We start from the raw sequence: 15,161 nt of genomic DNA on the forward strand, positions 1-15,161 counted from the left end.
AACAGATTTTTCTGACTTTGTGGCTAATATGAAGTCTCGCGCATAATAGCCGCTCGGTGAAACCTGTCTCCAAACAACGAAGTATTTCCTTCGTAACTACACTGATAACACTTTGTGTTTTTGTCAAACATTGGAGCTTTGTATTCATTCTGAAGGTTTATTGTTATTAATATTGAATAAAAAGTAACTGGGATATATCATTGTTAATTATCATTCAAATTTTAGGTAAATTATTTTAATTTGCGTCTTATACGGATTTTATAAGGGAAATACGGATTTTGGAGGTTGGTTATACAGGTTTGATTGACCAAAGGTTGACATGTATGGATTCACCGAGTTTGGTTTTTGCCAAATATGGTGCTGTGCATGATGACCACACATCTCCACCTTGGTCTCATCAGTCCAAAGGATATTGTTCCAGAGCTTTTGTACTTTTTCTCATCTCATCTCATTATCTGTAGCCGCTTTATCCTTCTACAGGGTCGCAGGCGAGCTGGAGCCTATCCCAGCTGACTACGGGCGAAAGGCGGGGTTCACCCTGGACAAGTCGCCAGGTCATCACAGGGCTGACACATAGACACAGACAACCATTCACACTCACATTCACACCTACGCTCAATTTAGAGTCACCAGTTAACCTAACCTGCATGTCTTTGGACTGTGGGGGAAACCGGAGCACCCGGAGGAAACCCACGCGGACACGGGGAGAACATGCAAACTCCGCACAGAAAGGCCCTCGCCGGCCTCGGGGCTCGAACCTGGACCTTCTTGCTGTGAGGCGACAGCGCTAACCACTACACCACCGTGCCGCCTTTTGTACTTTTTTTCAGATACAATTTTGCAAATCTAATTTGTGCTCTAGATTCTTTTGTAGAGAAGCAGCTTTTTCCTCGCCACCCTGCCATGAAAAGTCAGAACAAATCTGGTTTTTCTGATCGTGCCATCATGAACAGAAACATTTATTGTGCTTACAGAAGCTTGTAGGTCTCATTATGTAGCTCTTGGATTTTTCTTTATATTGTTAAACAATTAAATGAACTGAATTTACTGCCACGCCCCCTCCTGGCGACTATATTGAAGCCTGTCCTTTTGTAAACAATCCTTCTCACTTTGGAATGGTGAAATTCAGATTGTTTGGAGACGGCCTTGGGACCCCTTCCCAGACTGATGAGCAGCAACAGGTGCTTCTCTGAGGTCATGGCTGATGTCCTTTCTTCTTGGCATGATGGACACAAATCTGAAAACTCCAGAAGACCAAACATTCTGCTTTTATAGACGTCGTCAGGTTTCTTACTGATGAACTAATCCTGTGTCATTCGTAACACCTGGCTGATAATTACTCTCTTAATGACTGCAGAAGTAAAAAGGGTGTACTTTTATTTGAATCTGGTTTCTGAAGGTTGGTTTAGTTTTTGTTTAAACAAAACAAAACCAAACTCCATTGAAAAGTGTTTTTTTTTTTTTGCAGTTAGGTTAATATGGGACGGCCTTGGGCTGAGGTGCCCTTGGGCGAGGCACTGAACTCCCGACTGCGCCCCGGGCGCTGGTAGCATGGCTGCCCACTGCTCTGGGTGTGTTCACTGCTTCAGATGGGTTAAATGCAGAGAGGAATTTCACAATAAAGTTGTGCTTTCTTTTTTCTTTCTTTTTTTTTGGGTGTCACCTGATGTTTCTAGCAGTTGGTGAGCGCACAATTGTTATTTAGGCCCTGATAAATAAACACTGGATCAGAGGGAGGGTGTCTGTCCCCCCGACTGTATATTTGTATTTTAAATACTGTTTTTACGATCATGCATCATTGCAGCTTCCCCCTGATTAATTACGGTACATCTCATCTCCAGCTCCGTCTCATTTTTAAATTGTTCTTTGCTGTATTTCGTTGTTCAGAATGAAGGATTGTGTGTTTAGTGCAGAATTTTAGCAAATACACAAAATACAAAACATGGTTAACTAGCATCTGTGCTAATAATTTACTTCATCTATAATTTAGGTAACAGTGTTGTACTTTCAGCGACATCATCGTTATTACAAGATCACTGAAAAAGAGAAACAGTTTCTTCTTTCCACGATTCGCACGATGCAATTTCCTGCTGAACTCAGAACGCTCCAAATATTTCACAGGGTGAATGTTTTCAGGGAGCTGCGTCACGTCACGTCAGAACTGAAACGTACGTTTATCACCATGTGTGATGGACGAGTCGTGGAGAAGAACGTTGCGAGCACGAGATGTGAAACATTCTGGTGTTAAATCAAATAATAATCAGATTTATGAAGTGTTTTAATGACGATATTAAAGGCAAAGTGGAGCTGGAACAGGGAAAATTGCACGAACATATCAAAAAAACCTTGTTGTTCATCGTTTTACCACCGCTACAATATTTGTAGAATCAGAAAGTATCTCGTAATACAACAGAATCGTTGGTTCATGCTTTTATTACAAGTAAATTGGATTATTGCAATAGCTGCTTATACGGCCTTCCTGACGTACATGTTGCTAAATTTCAGAGAGTACAAAATGCTGCGGCCAGGCTTGTCGTTGGACTTCCTTGTTTTTGCCATATTACACCTGTAGTATTTGATCTACACTGGCTGCCAATTAGGTATCGTATTCATTTTAAGATCTTATTGTTAACTTTTAGATGTTTACATGGTCTGGCACCACAATATCTATCTGAATTAGTTTCTGTTTCTAAGGCTTCTGGATATAATCTACGTAATCACAAGGGTACTTTGTTAGTTCCAGCCAGTGGAAAGTGATCGGGCTTTTCAGTCTGCCGCCCCTAAGCTTTGGAATGCACTTCCTATAGAAATCAGAAATGAACAATCTTTAGCTAAGTTTAAATTGTATATTAAGACTTATCTTTTTGAAGTAGCTTATAAACGTGATTAGAATTTTTTTATATGGATATGTATTTTACAAGTTTTTATCCATTTTTTATATATATGTATTTGTTATAGTGAAATATTTCTTATTTATTTGTTAATCTTAGTTGCATGTGCGCATCTCCACATGAAATATGCGCATTAATTATTAAATTATTATAATTATTAAATATGAAGCTCTGAGTGCAGTAGGTTTTAAAATTAAGTGATTTATCAGAAAAGTTTATGAACCAGGAGTTGTGTTTAATTTAAATGTTAAATTCCTTACTGTAAACTTCACCACAGCAATCTGTTTATTATTTAATCTGTGTATTATTAACAGCGTGTCCGCTGTACACATCTCTCTGAATTAACTGTTGCAATAGAAATGAGAACGTTAGCACATTTAATATAAACCTGTGATTAAAGGGTGGCACGGTGGTGTAGTGGTTAGCGCTGTCACCTCACAGCAAGGAGGTCCTGGGTTCGAGCCCCGTGGCCGGCGAGGGCCTTTCTGTGTGGAGTTTGCATGTTCTCCCCGTGTCCGCGTGGGTTTCCTCCGGGTGCTCCGGTTTCCCCCACAGTCCAAAGACATGCAGGTTAGGTTGGCGTGGGGCGGCCTTGGGCTGAGGTACCGAACCCCTGACTGCTCCCCGGGCGCTCTGGTGTGGCTGCCCACTGCTCTGGGTGTGTGTGTGTTCACTGCTTCAGATGGGTTAAATGTAGAGGATGAATTTCACTGTGGATGTGACAAATAAAGGTTTCTTCTTCTTAAAAATGAAAACTTCTGTCCAATCAAAATCCAGCAGCAAATAAACTAACAGTGTATTTCTGTACTTAATCTTCTCTCTCTTTTAAACCATATACTGGATTAGTTGTACCTTTTTGTTTTTTTTTTAATGTGCCTGGTACAAAATAAATGAGACGGTGAGTTTGACGTGAGCACTACTTTATTCAAGTTGTAGTTTTTTAGAACAGACACAAAAATACAGTCCTCTTATTTACACGAACATCACGAGAGGCTTTAAAACACACAGATGGACAACAGAGAGAAAAAGAACAGACACTCTGTATAAAAAATAAACCTCTATATTCATACAGAAAGAACGCACACACAAAAAACACTACTGACGACTAATAACTGCTAAGCTCCTGCTCACTAACACGCCAAAAATCAGATAGAGGAGGAGGAACGCTGTGAACCCCACGACTCTCCACTTCAGTGTGTGTGTGTGTGTGTGTATATTTAGCATTCCTATAGCAGCTAAGGGAAGGTTTGGAAATGCTCATTTAGGTTAATATGGGACGGCCTTGGGCTGAGGTGCCCTTGAACGAGGCACTGAACTCCCAACTGCTCCCCGGGTGCTGTCGCATGGCTGCCCACTGCTCTGGGTGTGTGTGTGTGTGTGTGTGTGTTCACTGCTTAAATGCAGTGGGTTAAATGCAGAGAGGAATTTCAGAAGTGTGTGATGAATAAAGTTGTTCTTAAAAAAAGTCAAATGAGAGTGGAAATTATTGTAAATTCACTCAAGTTAAAAAAAAAAAAAAAATGTTGAAATGCTTTGGATCAGGAGGCGGAGCTAAAACTAGGCCTAAAAACATCCGAGTCTAAAAGATGAGGAAAAAAAAATCAATTCTAATGATAAAAATCACTAAAACGCAGGAAGAGTCTCGAGTCCTGATGAGGAGGAAACTAAAGTGTAAACGCTACTCCTTTCCTTTAGTGCTGACCACACACACACGATGCACCACCATCATCATCATCATCATCAGGGTGACTCTTCTGCTGGATTCTTTACACTGTCCACACACACACACACACACACACACACACACACACGTCAGTACATTTCCATAACTGATGAAGGTTAATAGTCAGTACATAATGTAATAAAACAATGCGTCTGTTTTTATATACTACTGAGGACCAAATGTCCCCACAAAGATAGTAAAATCTGACAATTTTGATCACACGCATTGTCCCCGCAAGGAAACTGCTATTATGGTTTTTTTTTTTTCTCTTTAAAAAAAAAAAAGTTTCCTTTTCATGACCAAGGTTAAGGTTCAGGTTCAGTTGAGGTGCAGCACAGCATTAATTAACTGCAATAATAATTATGTCAACGAAAAGTCGTCACAAGCAGAACCAGACATATACATACACACATATGTGTGTGTGTGAGAGAGAGAGAGAGAGAGAGAGTGTGAAAGTTTCACCTGTTCTGCTCTGCTGCTGCAGTTTCCTCGGTCCTTTCTCTCTCAGTCTCAGTGGTTTTATCTTCAGGGCTCGAGTCTCCGTTCACAGCTCTGTTATCTGCACACACACACACACACACACACGCAGTTCGAGAGAAAGATGTTAAAAAGATAGTGTGCACGCGCGTGTGTGATGAATGAAAGGGGGCGGGGCTTGCAGAGGGTAAGTTAATATCAGAGTTCAAAACACCGACACAACTGTCAATCGTTCCAGACTCACATGCTGATTGGTTCATCTGTGGTTTTTGTCTGGAGGTGAGGACAGACCGGCGTATTTGAGTAACTCAGTGATGTAATGGTGATGTCATGAGGTTCTCCTCACCTGCGCCGGGTTCTTTGCTCTGCTCGGCTCTCTTTAGCGCCCCCTTCTTAGCGTCCTCGAACTGCCGCTGCTCGGCCAGAGATTTATTGATCACCTGACTGATCAGCGTCTCTCCTTCACCCACCAGGAACATGGTCTTGTATTTATTATACAGCATGGTGGCCTTGTCCATCACGTCCTGACTCGCCTTGAACCTGCGGATCTGCACAAACAGTTTCCATGACGACCACGTTAAACATGAGCCGGACAGTCACGGCGTCTCTGAGCTGCCGTATTAACACCCACCAGCCTTTTACACGTGCTGTCCTCCTACTGGTGGATTTTAGACAGGCGTTGGCGCAGCAGCGCTCACGCCGAGAGCTTAATCAGAAATATTTTCTCTGCGTGATCAGCCACTTACAAGCTGGATTTATGGCGTCTCTTATTAATTTCAATGCCGATCATTTTGCTGCTTTGAAAAGACATTGAAGGAGCTGATTCTCAACGAGACCTGGAGACGGATAGTGACAGAAAGCGGAGAAGGCGACTGTTGGAAAATGAAGTGGGCGTGGCCACCAATTTTCAGTAAATTTAACAGAAAGTGAACTGTATGTAAACGTGAAGAAGTTATTTGGTGAAAATGAACACGAATGAAGACAATGGACTTATTATTCCCTTATTTTAAGTGTTTTAGTTTCCAAACGTTCGTGTGTGTAAGGAACACTAGAAATTGTGAAGACGACACTGTTCTCAGTTTACACAAGCGTTTCCCTTCAGCACTTTTATTTCAGTACGAATACATTTGTTTATTTTTCCTGGGGACATGGCCGAGGTGTGGTCACATGGGTGGTTTTTGTATTATGTCCTCTCTTATACACCACTGAAACCATGGCAACCAGCAGGACACACCTACTAGAGACCAACATGATAAACCACTCGCTGTGGCCGACTGTCGTTTCCTTTCACAGCCTCGTAACCCTCGAACCCTTCAGTTCAGCCACAGAAACATTTCCTTCTGCGCAGTCTCGAACTCATCCAGCAGCTGGTGGTTACAAAGACCAACCACAGTAAACCCAGAGCTCTGAAGATCTACTGAGGACCGTCGCATCAGCACGAGCACCGCCTGAGAGGTTCTGCCTCACGGATCGACCCAGGAGAAACACCTCTGAGCAGCTGTGTCTGTATCAGTGACTGTTCTCAGAAATCTGAGAGGCAGAGTCTCTGGGGCGGCAGAGCTCTACACTCGGAGATCATCAATTCGACCTCCTTCACTACAGACAGATCAAAATCGGACGTTTATCCAATCCAGGACCACATATTAAAAAAGTGACTCAAATCTGATTTGAACAGATCGGATTTCTGTGTCCATACAGTCCTGAAAACATCACATCTGTCTCACATCACGGCAAAACAAATCCGACTGGAGTCATTTCAGCCTGGTCATGTGACCACAACCGAAGTCTTCAGGTTGTTTGATGAAATTAGCTTTCATTTAAATTTTTTTTTGGTGCTGATCTGTGATTGCTGTGTAGGAAAAACCAAGAGTGCTCTGAGAGCACAACATCCCTCACTGGCAACTCGGCCATAACTCTGGGAAAATGCGACTGAATTGAACAAAATTACAACGTGTGTATTACCGACATATAACAAAGAATCCTGGGGCGGCATGGTGGTGTCGCCTCACAGCAAGAAGGTCCTGGGTTCGAGCCCCGGGGCCGGCGAGGGCCTTTCTGTGTGGAGTTTGCATGTTCTCCCCGTGTCCGCGTGGGTTTCCTCCGGGTGCTCCGGTTTCCCCCACAGTCCAAAGACATGCAGGTTAGGTTAACTGGTGACTCTAAATTGACCGTAGGTGTGAATGTGAGTGTGAATGGTTGTCTGTGTCTATCAGTGCGTTTACATGCACATCCAAATCGAGCTGCTGTCGGTAATCGAGCTAAGGGTCCCAGCAGGGGTGCCAGAGAAATCCAATCCTACATGCACACAAGGAAATTGAGCTATTGTGTGAGGTACATTGTGCACCCAAGCCACAGGTGGCGCTACACGCCCCATCGTGTTGGTACACTTCCGGTTGTCGTCATGAAGAGCTATTCAAGAGTATAAACAAAGTTATCAGTTCTGTGTTCACAAGAAGAACGACGACGAGGACAGCAACATCGATCATCTATATATATTCAACTCCTTAAGCTGAATGAGCATGAACTCTGTCTCCTCATTGCTCCAGAAGTGCACGTTTCTACTACTGTTGTCATGCCAACCGAGGCTGTTGTGTTTCCCGCTTGTGGTCTCGTCACTCGTCACTTCCGGAAGGGGCAGTGCTGAAGTAAGTAGCTTGACTACGTAGCTCGATAGGGTTTACATGCACTAAGTAGCTCGGCAAAAATCGCATAATCTAGGTCGCGTAGCTCGATTACGAGAAATCCAGTTCGGTTCGATTTCAGCCGAGCTAAGGTGTTTCCATGCCATTTAGAACTTCGATTTCAGTCGAGCTACAGCAGAAATTCGATTTTCGCTATGTGCATGTAAACGCACTGAGTGTGTCAGCCCTGTGATGACCTGGCGACTTGTCCAGGGTGAACCCCGCCTTTCGCCCGTAGTCAGCTGGGATAGGCTCCAGCTCGCCTGCGACCCTGTAGAAGGATAAAGCGGCTAGAGATAATGAGATGAGATGAGAACAAAGAATCCTGCCAAGTTTTATGAAATTCCTCCAAAAACTGTGAGAGGAGTTGATGTCAGAAGATTGTCAAAGTACAAGTTATTTAATCAAGGGTCAAAACTCCGGTAAAATTTTCACAACGAAATTAAAACACAATATGTGCATTACCGTCATATACCAAGGCCTTTTACCAAGCTTCGAGAAATTCCTCCAAAAATTGTGAGAGGAGTTGATGTCAGAAGGTGAGCACCCTTCCCCAGATGGACGGATGGACGGACATCGCCACGACATAATCCCCCTTCAGGCCTTTCAGCCAACGGGGGATAAAAACGACCTGTAGTATACCAAGAGCATCGTTGTTCTTGGTATATCACTTCTGCCAAGCTTCGAGAAATTCCTCCAAAAATTGAGAAGCTTGGCAAAAGTGATATACCAAGAACAACGATGCTCTTGATATATTACAGGTCGTTTTTATCCCCCGTTGGCTGAAAGGCCTGAAGGGGGATTATGTCGTGGTGATGTCCGTCCATCCGTCCGTCTGGGGAAGGGTGCTCACTAGAGGTCTGCGCAGGTCGGATTTTTCAGTCCCGCTCCCGCATTGTGCAGTCCCGCTCCCGCCCACAAAGAATTATGATTTTCAGTCCCACCCCCGCCTGCCATATTTTGTCCTGCTCCCGCCTGCAAATCCCGCATGATGCAGACGTTTGCGTTATTTTTCAGGAAAGTTCTCGTCTTGACACAGCGTGATGGTGCCCCGCCCCCTACTTTGAGTGGATTTGAGCATAAATATCTACAGCTCACGTTCACATTTGTTATTATTTACCTTGTTTCTGAATTCAGCATGTAGTGTCTCTAATAATAATAATTAGTGCTGTCAAGCGATTAAAATATTTAATCGCGAATCGCACATTTTTGTCACATGAGAAACCATTGTAATTCTCTGATCAGCATAAAAAAGTGAATGGGCTTGCTTTGTACCATGAGTGAAGTGATTTACTGCTTGAGTTAGTCTACAACTTTAATCAGAGAGACAGGTTACACAGTGACGGTAGGCTTGACTCAGTGCTATCCCAGAAATCCTTCCTGTAATATGCAAATTTGGCCGTCACTGATTGGACAGCCAAATTTGCATATTACAGGAAGGATTTCTGGGATAGCATTGAGTCAAGCCTACCGTCACTGTGTAATCTGTTTAAAACACGTTTTTAGTTAGCGGGACTGCAGCTCATCACCGCTCCCACCCGCGCCTGCATATGTGCACTCCCGCTCCCGCCTGCATATGTGCACTTCCCGCCCGCGCCCGCAATGAGCTTTCAAAATTTGTCCCGCGCCGCACTGCTTTGCGGCGGGTCCCGCGAGAGTGCAGGGCTCTAGTGCTCACCTTCTGACATCAACTCCTCTCAATTTTTGGAGGAATTTCTCGAAGCTGTAATATACCAAGAGCATCGTTCCATCTAAGAAAACAAACCAACCTGCATATTTAATCACTTTCTAATCATCATCAGCAGTAACGATATGATGTTGGAAGAAAACTTCATCTTAACATCAAAATCTTTATCCTTTATTCTGTCTTTGGGCTAAAAACCAGCAAAATACCACTTTACGCCATTTTTCCCCCTGATAAACAGAATAAAGTGATGTTAGCTGTATACTACATACAGCACGTGTGTAACGTTAACCAAGTTAAACTTTTATTTATTTTACGTTAATGAACTCAAAGTATTTTCCATCTAGTGTGATGGAAAGCATCATTCCACATTGACGTGTGGATCCTGTTTTATTGTAGATCTTGAGTTTTATTTATGTTTATGAGTGATATCTCACACTAGTGCACCATGAGATCACTGACTGCTGAGCTCCTGTGTGAAACATGTGAACGATGTCAGGTTTGGAGAAAAAAAACCCCAAACACAAAAAAAAACATCAGAGTAACGTCGTTTATGGAGGATTAAATCATTACATCACACAAACTGAACGCCCCTGTTCCAGTTCAACACTTTACACACCTGGTGAACTCCAGCACACGGATGAGATTTATCCTGAGTGTGTGTGTGTGTGTGTGTTTTCTCTGACCTTCTTGAGCGTGGCGATGAGCTCACAGTGTTTCTGCAGGTGCTGAGTGGTGAGCTGTAGTGAGCCCAGTTCATCCAGAGCCACCAGACACTTCTTCACATCCTGAAACACACCCAGACGTTAAACCCAACACACGTCCATCAGAGGGGACACACACACACACACACACACACACACAGAGGAAGCTGCAGCACCGTACATGCTTCCTGTTATTGAAGGAAAACGAGACTTATTAACCACATGGTTTATAATTACACACATTATATACCGGTGGATTCTGGGTAATACACTCAGGGTGTCTGTGTGTGTGTGGAGTTGAAGCACTCGACTCACCGGGTTGTTGATCTTCAGTGAGATTTTAATTTCGCCGTGTAACCTCTGTAGCCGCGACTCCGTCGACACGTCTGGAGAGAAACACCACAATAAACAAACAAGCTGGAATACAGCACATTTTTACTGTATTAAATTATTTTTTCTGCACTATATAATGATATCAGTTCAGTATTTGTGCAATGGTGCTTGAAAGTTTGTACCCCCTGTAGAATTCGCTCAATTTTTGCATAAATTTGACCCAAAACATCAGATTTTTACCCAACAGTAGATAAAGAGAACGCAATTAACCGAAAGAGACAATATTATAACACTTGGTCATTTATTTATTGAGGAAAATGATCCAATGATGTTATGGATCAGTGAGTGTCAAAAGTATGTGATCCCCTTAATCTGAAGGTGAAATTTGAGTCAGGTGATTTCAGTCGACATGGTGATAAATCAGGCGAGTTTTCACCCTGTTTCATCTAAAGAACAGAGATCCATCAAAAGTCTGATCTTCACAACATGATTGTGGAAGCGTATCATGGCAGGAACACAGGAGGTTCCTGAGGACTTCAGATAAAGAGGCAGAGACGGTCATCCGGCTGGAGAAGGTCACAGAACCATCTGTAAAGAGTTTGGACTCCAGACAGATGGAGGAAGTTCAGGATCACTGCTCTCCTCCTCAGCCTCAAGAGTGGACCATCAAACATCACTCCAAGAGCAAGGCGTGTGATAGTCCACAAGGTCACAGAGGAACCCAGAGTAACTTCTAAATAACTAAAGACCTCTCTCACATTGGTTCATGTTCAGGAGTCCACCATCAGGAGAACTGAATACTGAACAACAACGGTGTGTGTGTGTGGGGCAGGGTTGGTAAGAGAAAGATACCACTCTCCACAAAGAACATTGCTGCCCAACTACAGTTTGCTAAAGATCATGTGGAGAAGCCAGAAAGTTACTGGAAAAAGTTTTATGGATGGATGAGACCAAAATAGAACTTTTTGGTTTAAATGAGAAGTGTTTGGAGAAAGAAAACACTACATTCCAGGAACACGGTGAAACACGGTGGCAGTAGCATCACGGCTTGGGGCTGTTTTGCTGCATCTGGACCCGGACAGCTTGCCATCATTGATGGAACGATGAATTCCGAATCATTCTGGAAGATTTTAAAGGGAAACGCAGGACGTCTATCTATAAACTGGATCTCAAAGTCAAAGTCCTGACCTTAATCCAACAGAAATGTTGTGTGAGCAGCTCATGTGAGGAAACACACCAACACCCCAGAGCTGAAGCCGCTCTGTACAGAGGAACGGGAGAAAACTCCTCCAAGCTGACGTTCAGGATCTGATCCACAGTTACAGCAAACGATCAGCTGCCATTATTACTGCACCACATACTTTTGCCACTTACTTGTCTGTAATATTGGATCATTTTCCTCCATAAATAAGTAGCCACTTATAATATTTTATTTGCATTCGTTTAACTGGGTTCTCTTTGTCTACCTTTAGGACTCGTGTGAAAATCTGGTGAGGTTTTAGATCATATTTAAGCAGAAATATAGAAAATTCTAAAGGGTTCACAAACTCAAGCAGCACTGTATGAGGACATCGGGTCATTTAAAGTAGCTTTTCATAGCATTTGTGAAGTTATAGATACACACACACACACACACACTCATATACTGTATATTATATATACGCGAGCAGAACACTTTCTCACAGAGAGACGCTTGAGTGTAAGGTTCTGCATCAGGGTCGTGTAACAGAATGAAATCACGTTACTGCGATAAACAGTGATGTTTACAATAACCGTTACACATCCTGGGACTCCGCGCTGGTGTTTCGAACCCTGACAGTAATAGACAGCCCCTGTAAGCCCCGCCCCCTTCCACACAGGCTCATTAATGTGAAATCAAATCCATCAGTGTGTCTGATTGAGTAAACATTAGACCTGTATATACAGTACAGTTTACTGCAGTTACTTTATTAGTGGAGCTCCATACTAAAGAGAATACGGTAACGCATCGGCCTGATCACTGACAGCTTTGTGCCTCAACAACATCCCCACAAACGTCCCACTACAGGGACCCTGACTGTAAACACACCGATTTGATTTATTTATTTTATTTTGGACTGAGAGACAATAAAAGTCCAAAGGATAATATGTTAAAATGAAAAATACTTATTTCCAACATGGTCCTTGATGTTAAGACACAAAACTTACACAGACAAGTCCAAGAACATTACTAAAACAAAATGGGATAAATCATAAGATGATAAATAACACCACCCTGCAAAGAGACAAATCTCACCAAATTCATTATGAATCTGTTACTCTATTCCATAAAAAAGTCTTAACCTGATTTCTAAAAGCCCCTCTGATACTTAAGCTGTTAAAGGAGAACTGAAGGCAAAATTTTATCAAAATTCTGTTTCTCATTTTATTAAATACAGGAATGCATGTTTGATCGCTATTTTGTCGCTGCTATAACAAGTTCTGAGTGTGTGAAATCTGCTCTGTAATATATCAGTCCGTATGTCAAAGCGACGGCCGTAAACGAGATTCGTTGAGACCTGTGCGAGACATCGTAGGACGGAAGTAAAACGTACAGCGGAAATCAAAGTCACCAACATCTGCCAACGCTGTCAAAAGCCACGTGCGCCCTCTTTCGAACGCTGACGTAATCGAGCCGGAAGTTTTGTTTGTTTTGATAGCAATCAGGAAAGTTTGAAAAAAGTCGGCAGTAATCGTCATTTAAACTCGTTTTTGTGCAATACTTCGTTTGGAAAACAGTTTTCAAAATGGTGGCGCTGACACCTGGCTGACACTTCTTCATGTTTCGAAGTCTCGCACAAGTCTCATGAAGATCGCGCGGATAAGCGACGCCTGCCGTGGACCAAACGAACTAAATTCAACACGGCTAAAAACCAAATAGGCCGATAAGTATCATATTTAACTGCAATTAGTTGTAAATATGAGTCACGATATAAGGTTACTAAAACCCAAAACGTAATTGAATAACATGTTAATTAAGAAATAAAGCAAGTTTAAAAATGACTTCAGTTCCCCTTTCATGGAAAGTGGAAACTATTCCATAACATGATACCGGTGTAGAAATAAAATAAAAAGCACGTGTGGTCACATTATTGACTCAGGCACTTTACAAGAACGGACACTGGCCCTCGTGTTATGATTATGCTGTGTAGAAACTATTGTTATATGAGAGCATAAGTATTTGGGAGCGTACCCATTCATCACATTATACATGTGATTTAACTTTAACTGCTCCACGCTGAGACACACCGGCAGCAGTCCTACTCTTTTCAATTCATTACTACCAATAGGAGTCTAGGGTGTGTGTGTGTGTGTGTGTCTCAAACAACTGACAAAATCTGTATCTTTATTTCTATAAGAGAGATGGGTTCCATCCAGCACTTATTTTTAATTTGCTTTAAAAAAAAAGGGATTATTTACTCACACATTTTACAGAAAATATTCACCACAGTTCCATATAAAACTAATTAAAATGGTTTTATTAATCCATGAGCTTGCTGGACAGGTGACAGCTGGAACCAGACGGCTGTCTGACATCAAGTTTGAAATATAAAGATCGCAGCTCAAACTCTCGGAGCTCAGACGCTGCAGTCGGTCGAGGAGTCCGTTCTCCAGTCGGCTTTTTCCCCCCCGGAGGTTTTTATCCTCCTGGATTTTTCATAGCCGGCAGAATATCTTTGTATTGCATGCTTTTTAACCTGAATGATTTCAGACTCTGCATACTCATGGAAATATAATTATTCTATGGCACGAGCTACTTCCGGTAAAATCGTGCGCTCTGATTGGCTCCTTGGCGGGCAGTATTTTCCCGTAATGCCCGCGGGTGATTACGGATTTGCTTTCCAAGGCGCTGGCTTTCAATGTTACAAAAAAAAAAGACAAAAAAGATGACCTGAAAACCAAAACAGAATCAAAAATGTCTGAAACACAAAAGACAAACGAAAGTCAGTGAGTTATTCAAGAAACGAGCAGTGAAGAGCGTTCAGAAACCGTTAACCACAATTCAGTTTTGAAACCACTAGCTGTTTATTCTGCACGCACGACTCAACTACGTTACAAACATGACGTAACTGAAAGCAGCATCACGCCTCATGTTTTAATCTTAGAAATCAAAAAGGCAGATAATAAACCGCTTCTTAACCTCGCTCACTCGCTCTTTTCGTACAGACTGAGCCCGTACTGTCAACACCTCGGGCTGATGGTTTCCTGTTAAGACCTCGTGCTCAGTTAATTAGTAATTATTACTGAACAGTTTGTGGATCGATATCGATTAGTTCTTGTGTGTGATGATATTGGGCTGTGACTCTATAGTAGTGGTGTAAAGTGAAGGCGCTGGTGCACTGCTGTCCCCCAGGCACCCAGCAGACTCGCAACGTAATAAACGTGCCGGTGTTGTTTCTAGCGCATGGCATGCGGCGTCAAAGAAACAGATAAATATGTATCGTAACTGCGATGTGTCTCTCATTACTGGGATCACGATAATGATTTATTGAGGTGAAAAACACAATACAATTCGATGGTTCGTTCACGGTGCTGTAATACTATTATTCTATTCAGGGGATTTTTATGGCCCTGTAAATATTTTGCTCATAAACTCATCAGGAGCTCTGCTTTCAGGCAGCGGGAGGGAAGAAAAAAATAAAATAAAAT

The 15,161-nt window shown here is 42.5% G+C and overlaps 1 protein-coding gene across 2 annotated transcripts in view; it reads right to left on the reverse strand.

Moving 5' to 3' along the window:
• Nucleotides 1–3,794: 3,794 nt before the first annotated feature.
• psip1a (PC4 and SFRS1 interacting protein 1a) overlaps nt 3,795–15,161 on the reverse strand; it is a 29,231-nt gene continuing 17,864 nt past the window's right edge. For both annotated transcript variants that reach the window (XM_060926617.1, XM_060926616.1), the window contains 5 exons: nt 10,476–10,546; nt 10,143–10,244; nt 5,438–5,639; nt 5,077–5,173; nt 3,795–4,662 (listed from right to left, as the gene is read on the reverse strand). In XM_060926617.1, coding sequence (XP_060782600.1) covers nt 4,632–4,662; nt 5,077–5,173; nt 5,438–5,639; nt 10,143–10,244; nt 10,476–10,546 — 503 coding nt within the window. In that variant the 3' untranslated portion in view covers nt 3,795–4,631. The remainder of the gene's footprint in view (nt 4,663–5,076; nt 5,174–5,437; nt 5,640–10,142; nt 10,245–10,475; nt 10,547–15,161) is intronic.

The sequence above is a fragment of the Neoarius graeffei genome, chromosome 7, assembly GCF_027579695.1.
Source record: "Neoarius graeffei isolate fNeoGra1 chromosome 7, fNeoGra1.pri, whole genome shotgun sequence".
In the NCBI taxonomy this organism is placed as follows: domain Eukaryota; kingdom Metazoa; phylum Chordata; class Actinopteri; order Siluriformes; family Ariidae; genus Neoarius; species Neoarius graeffei.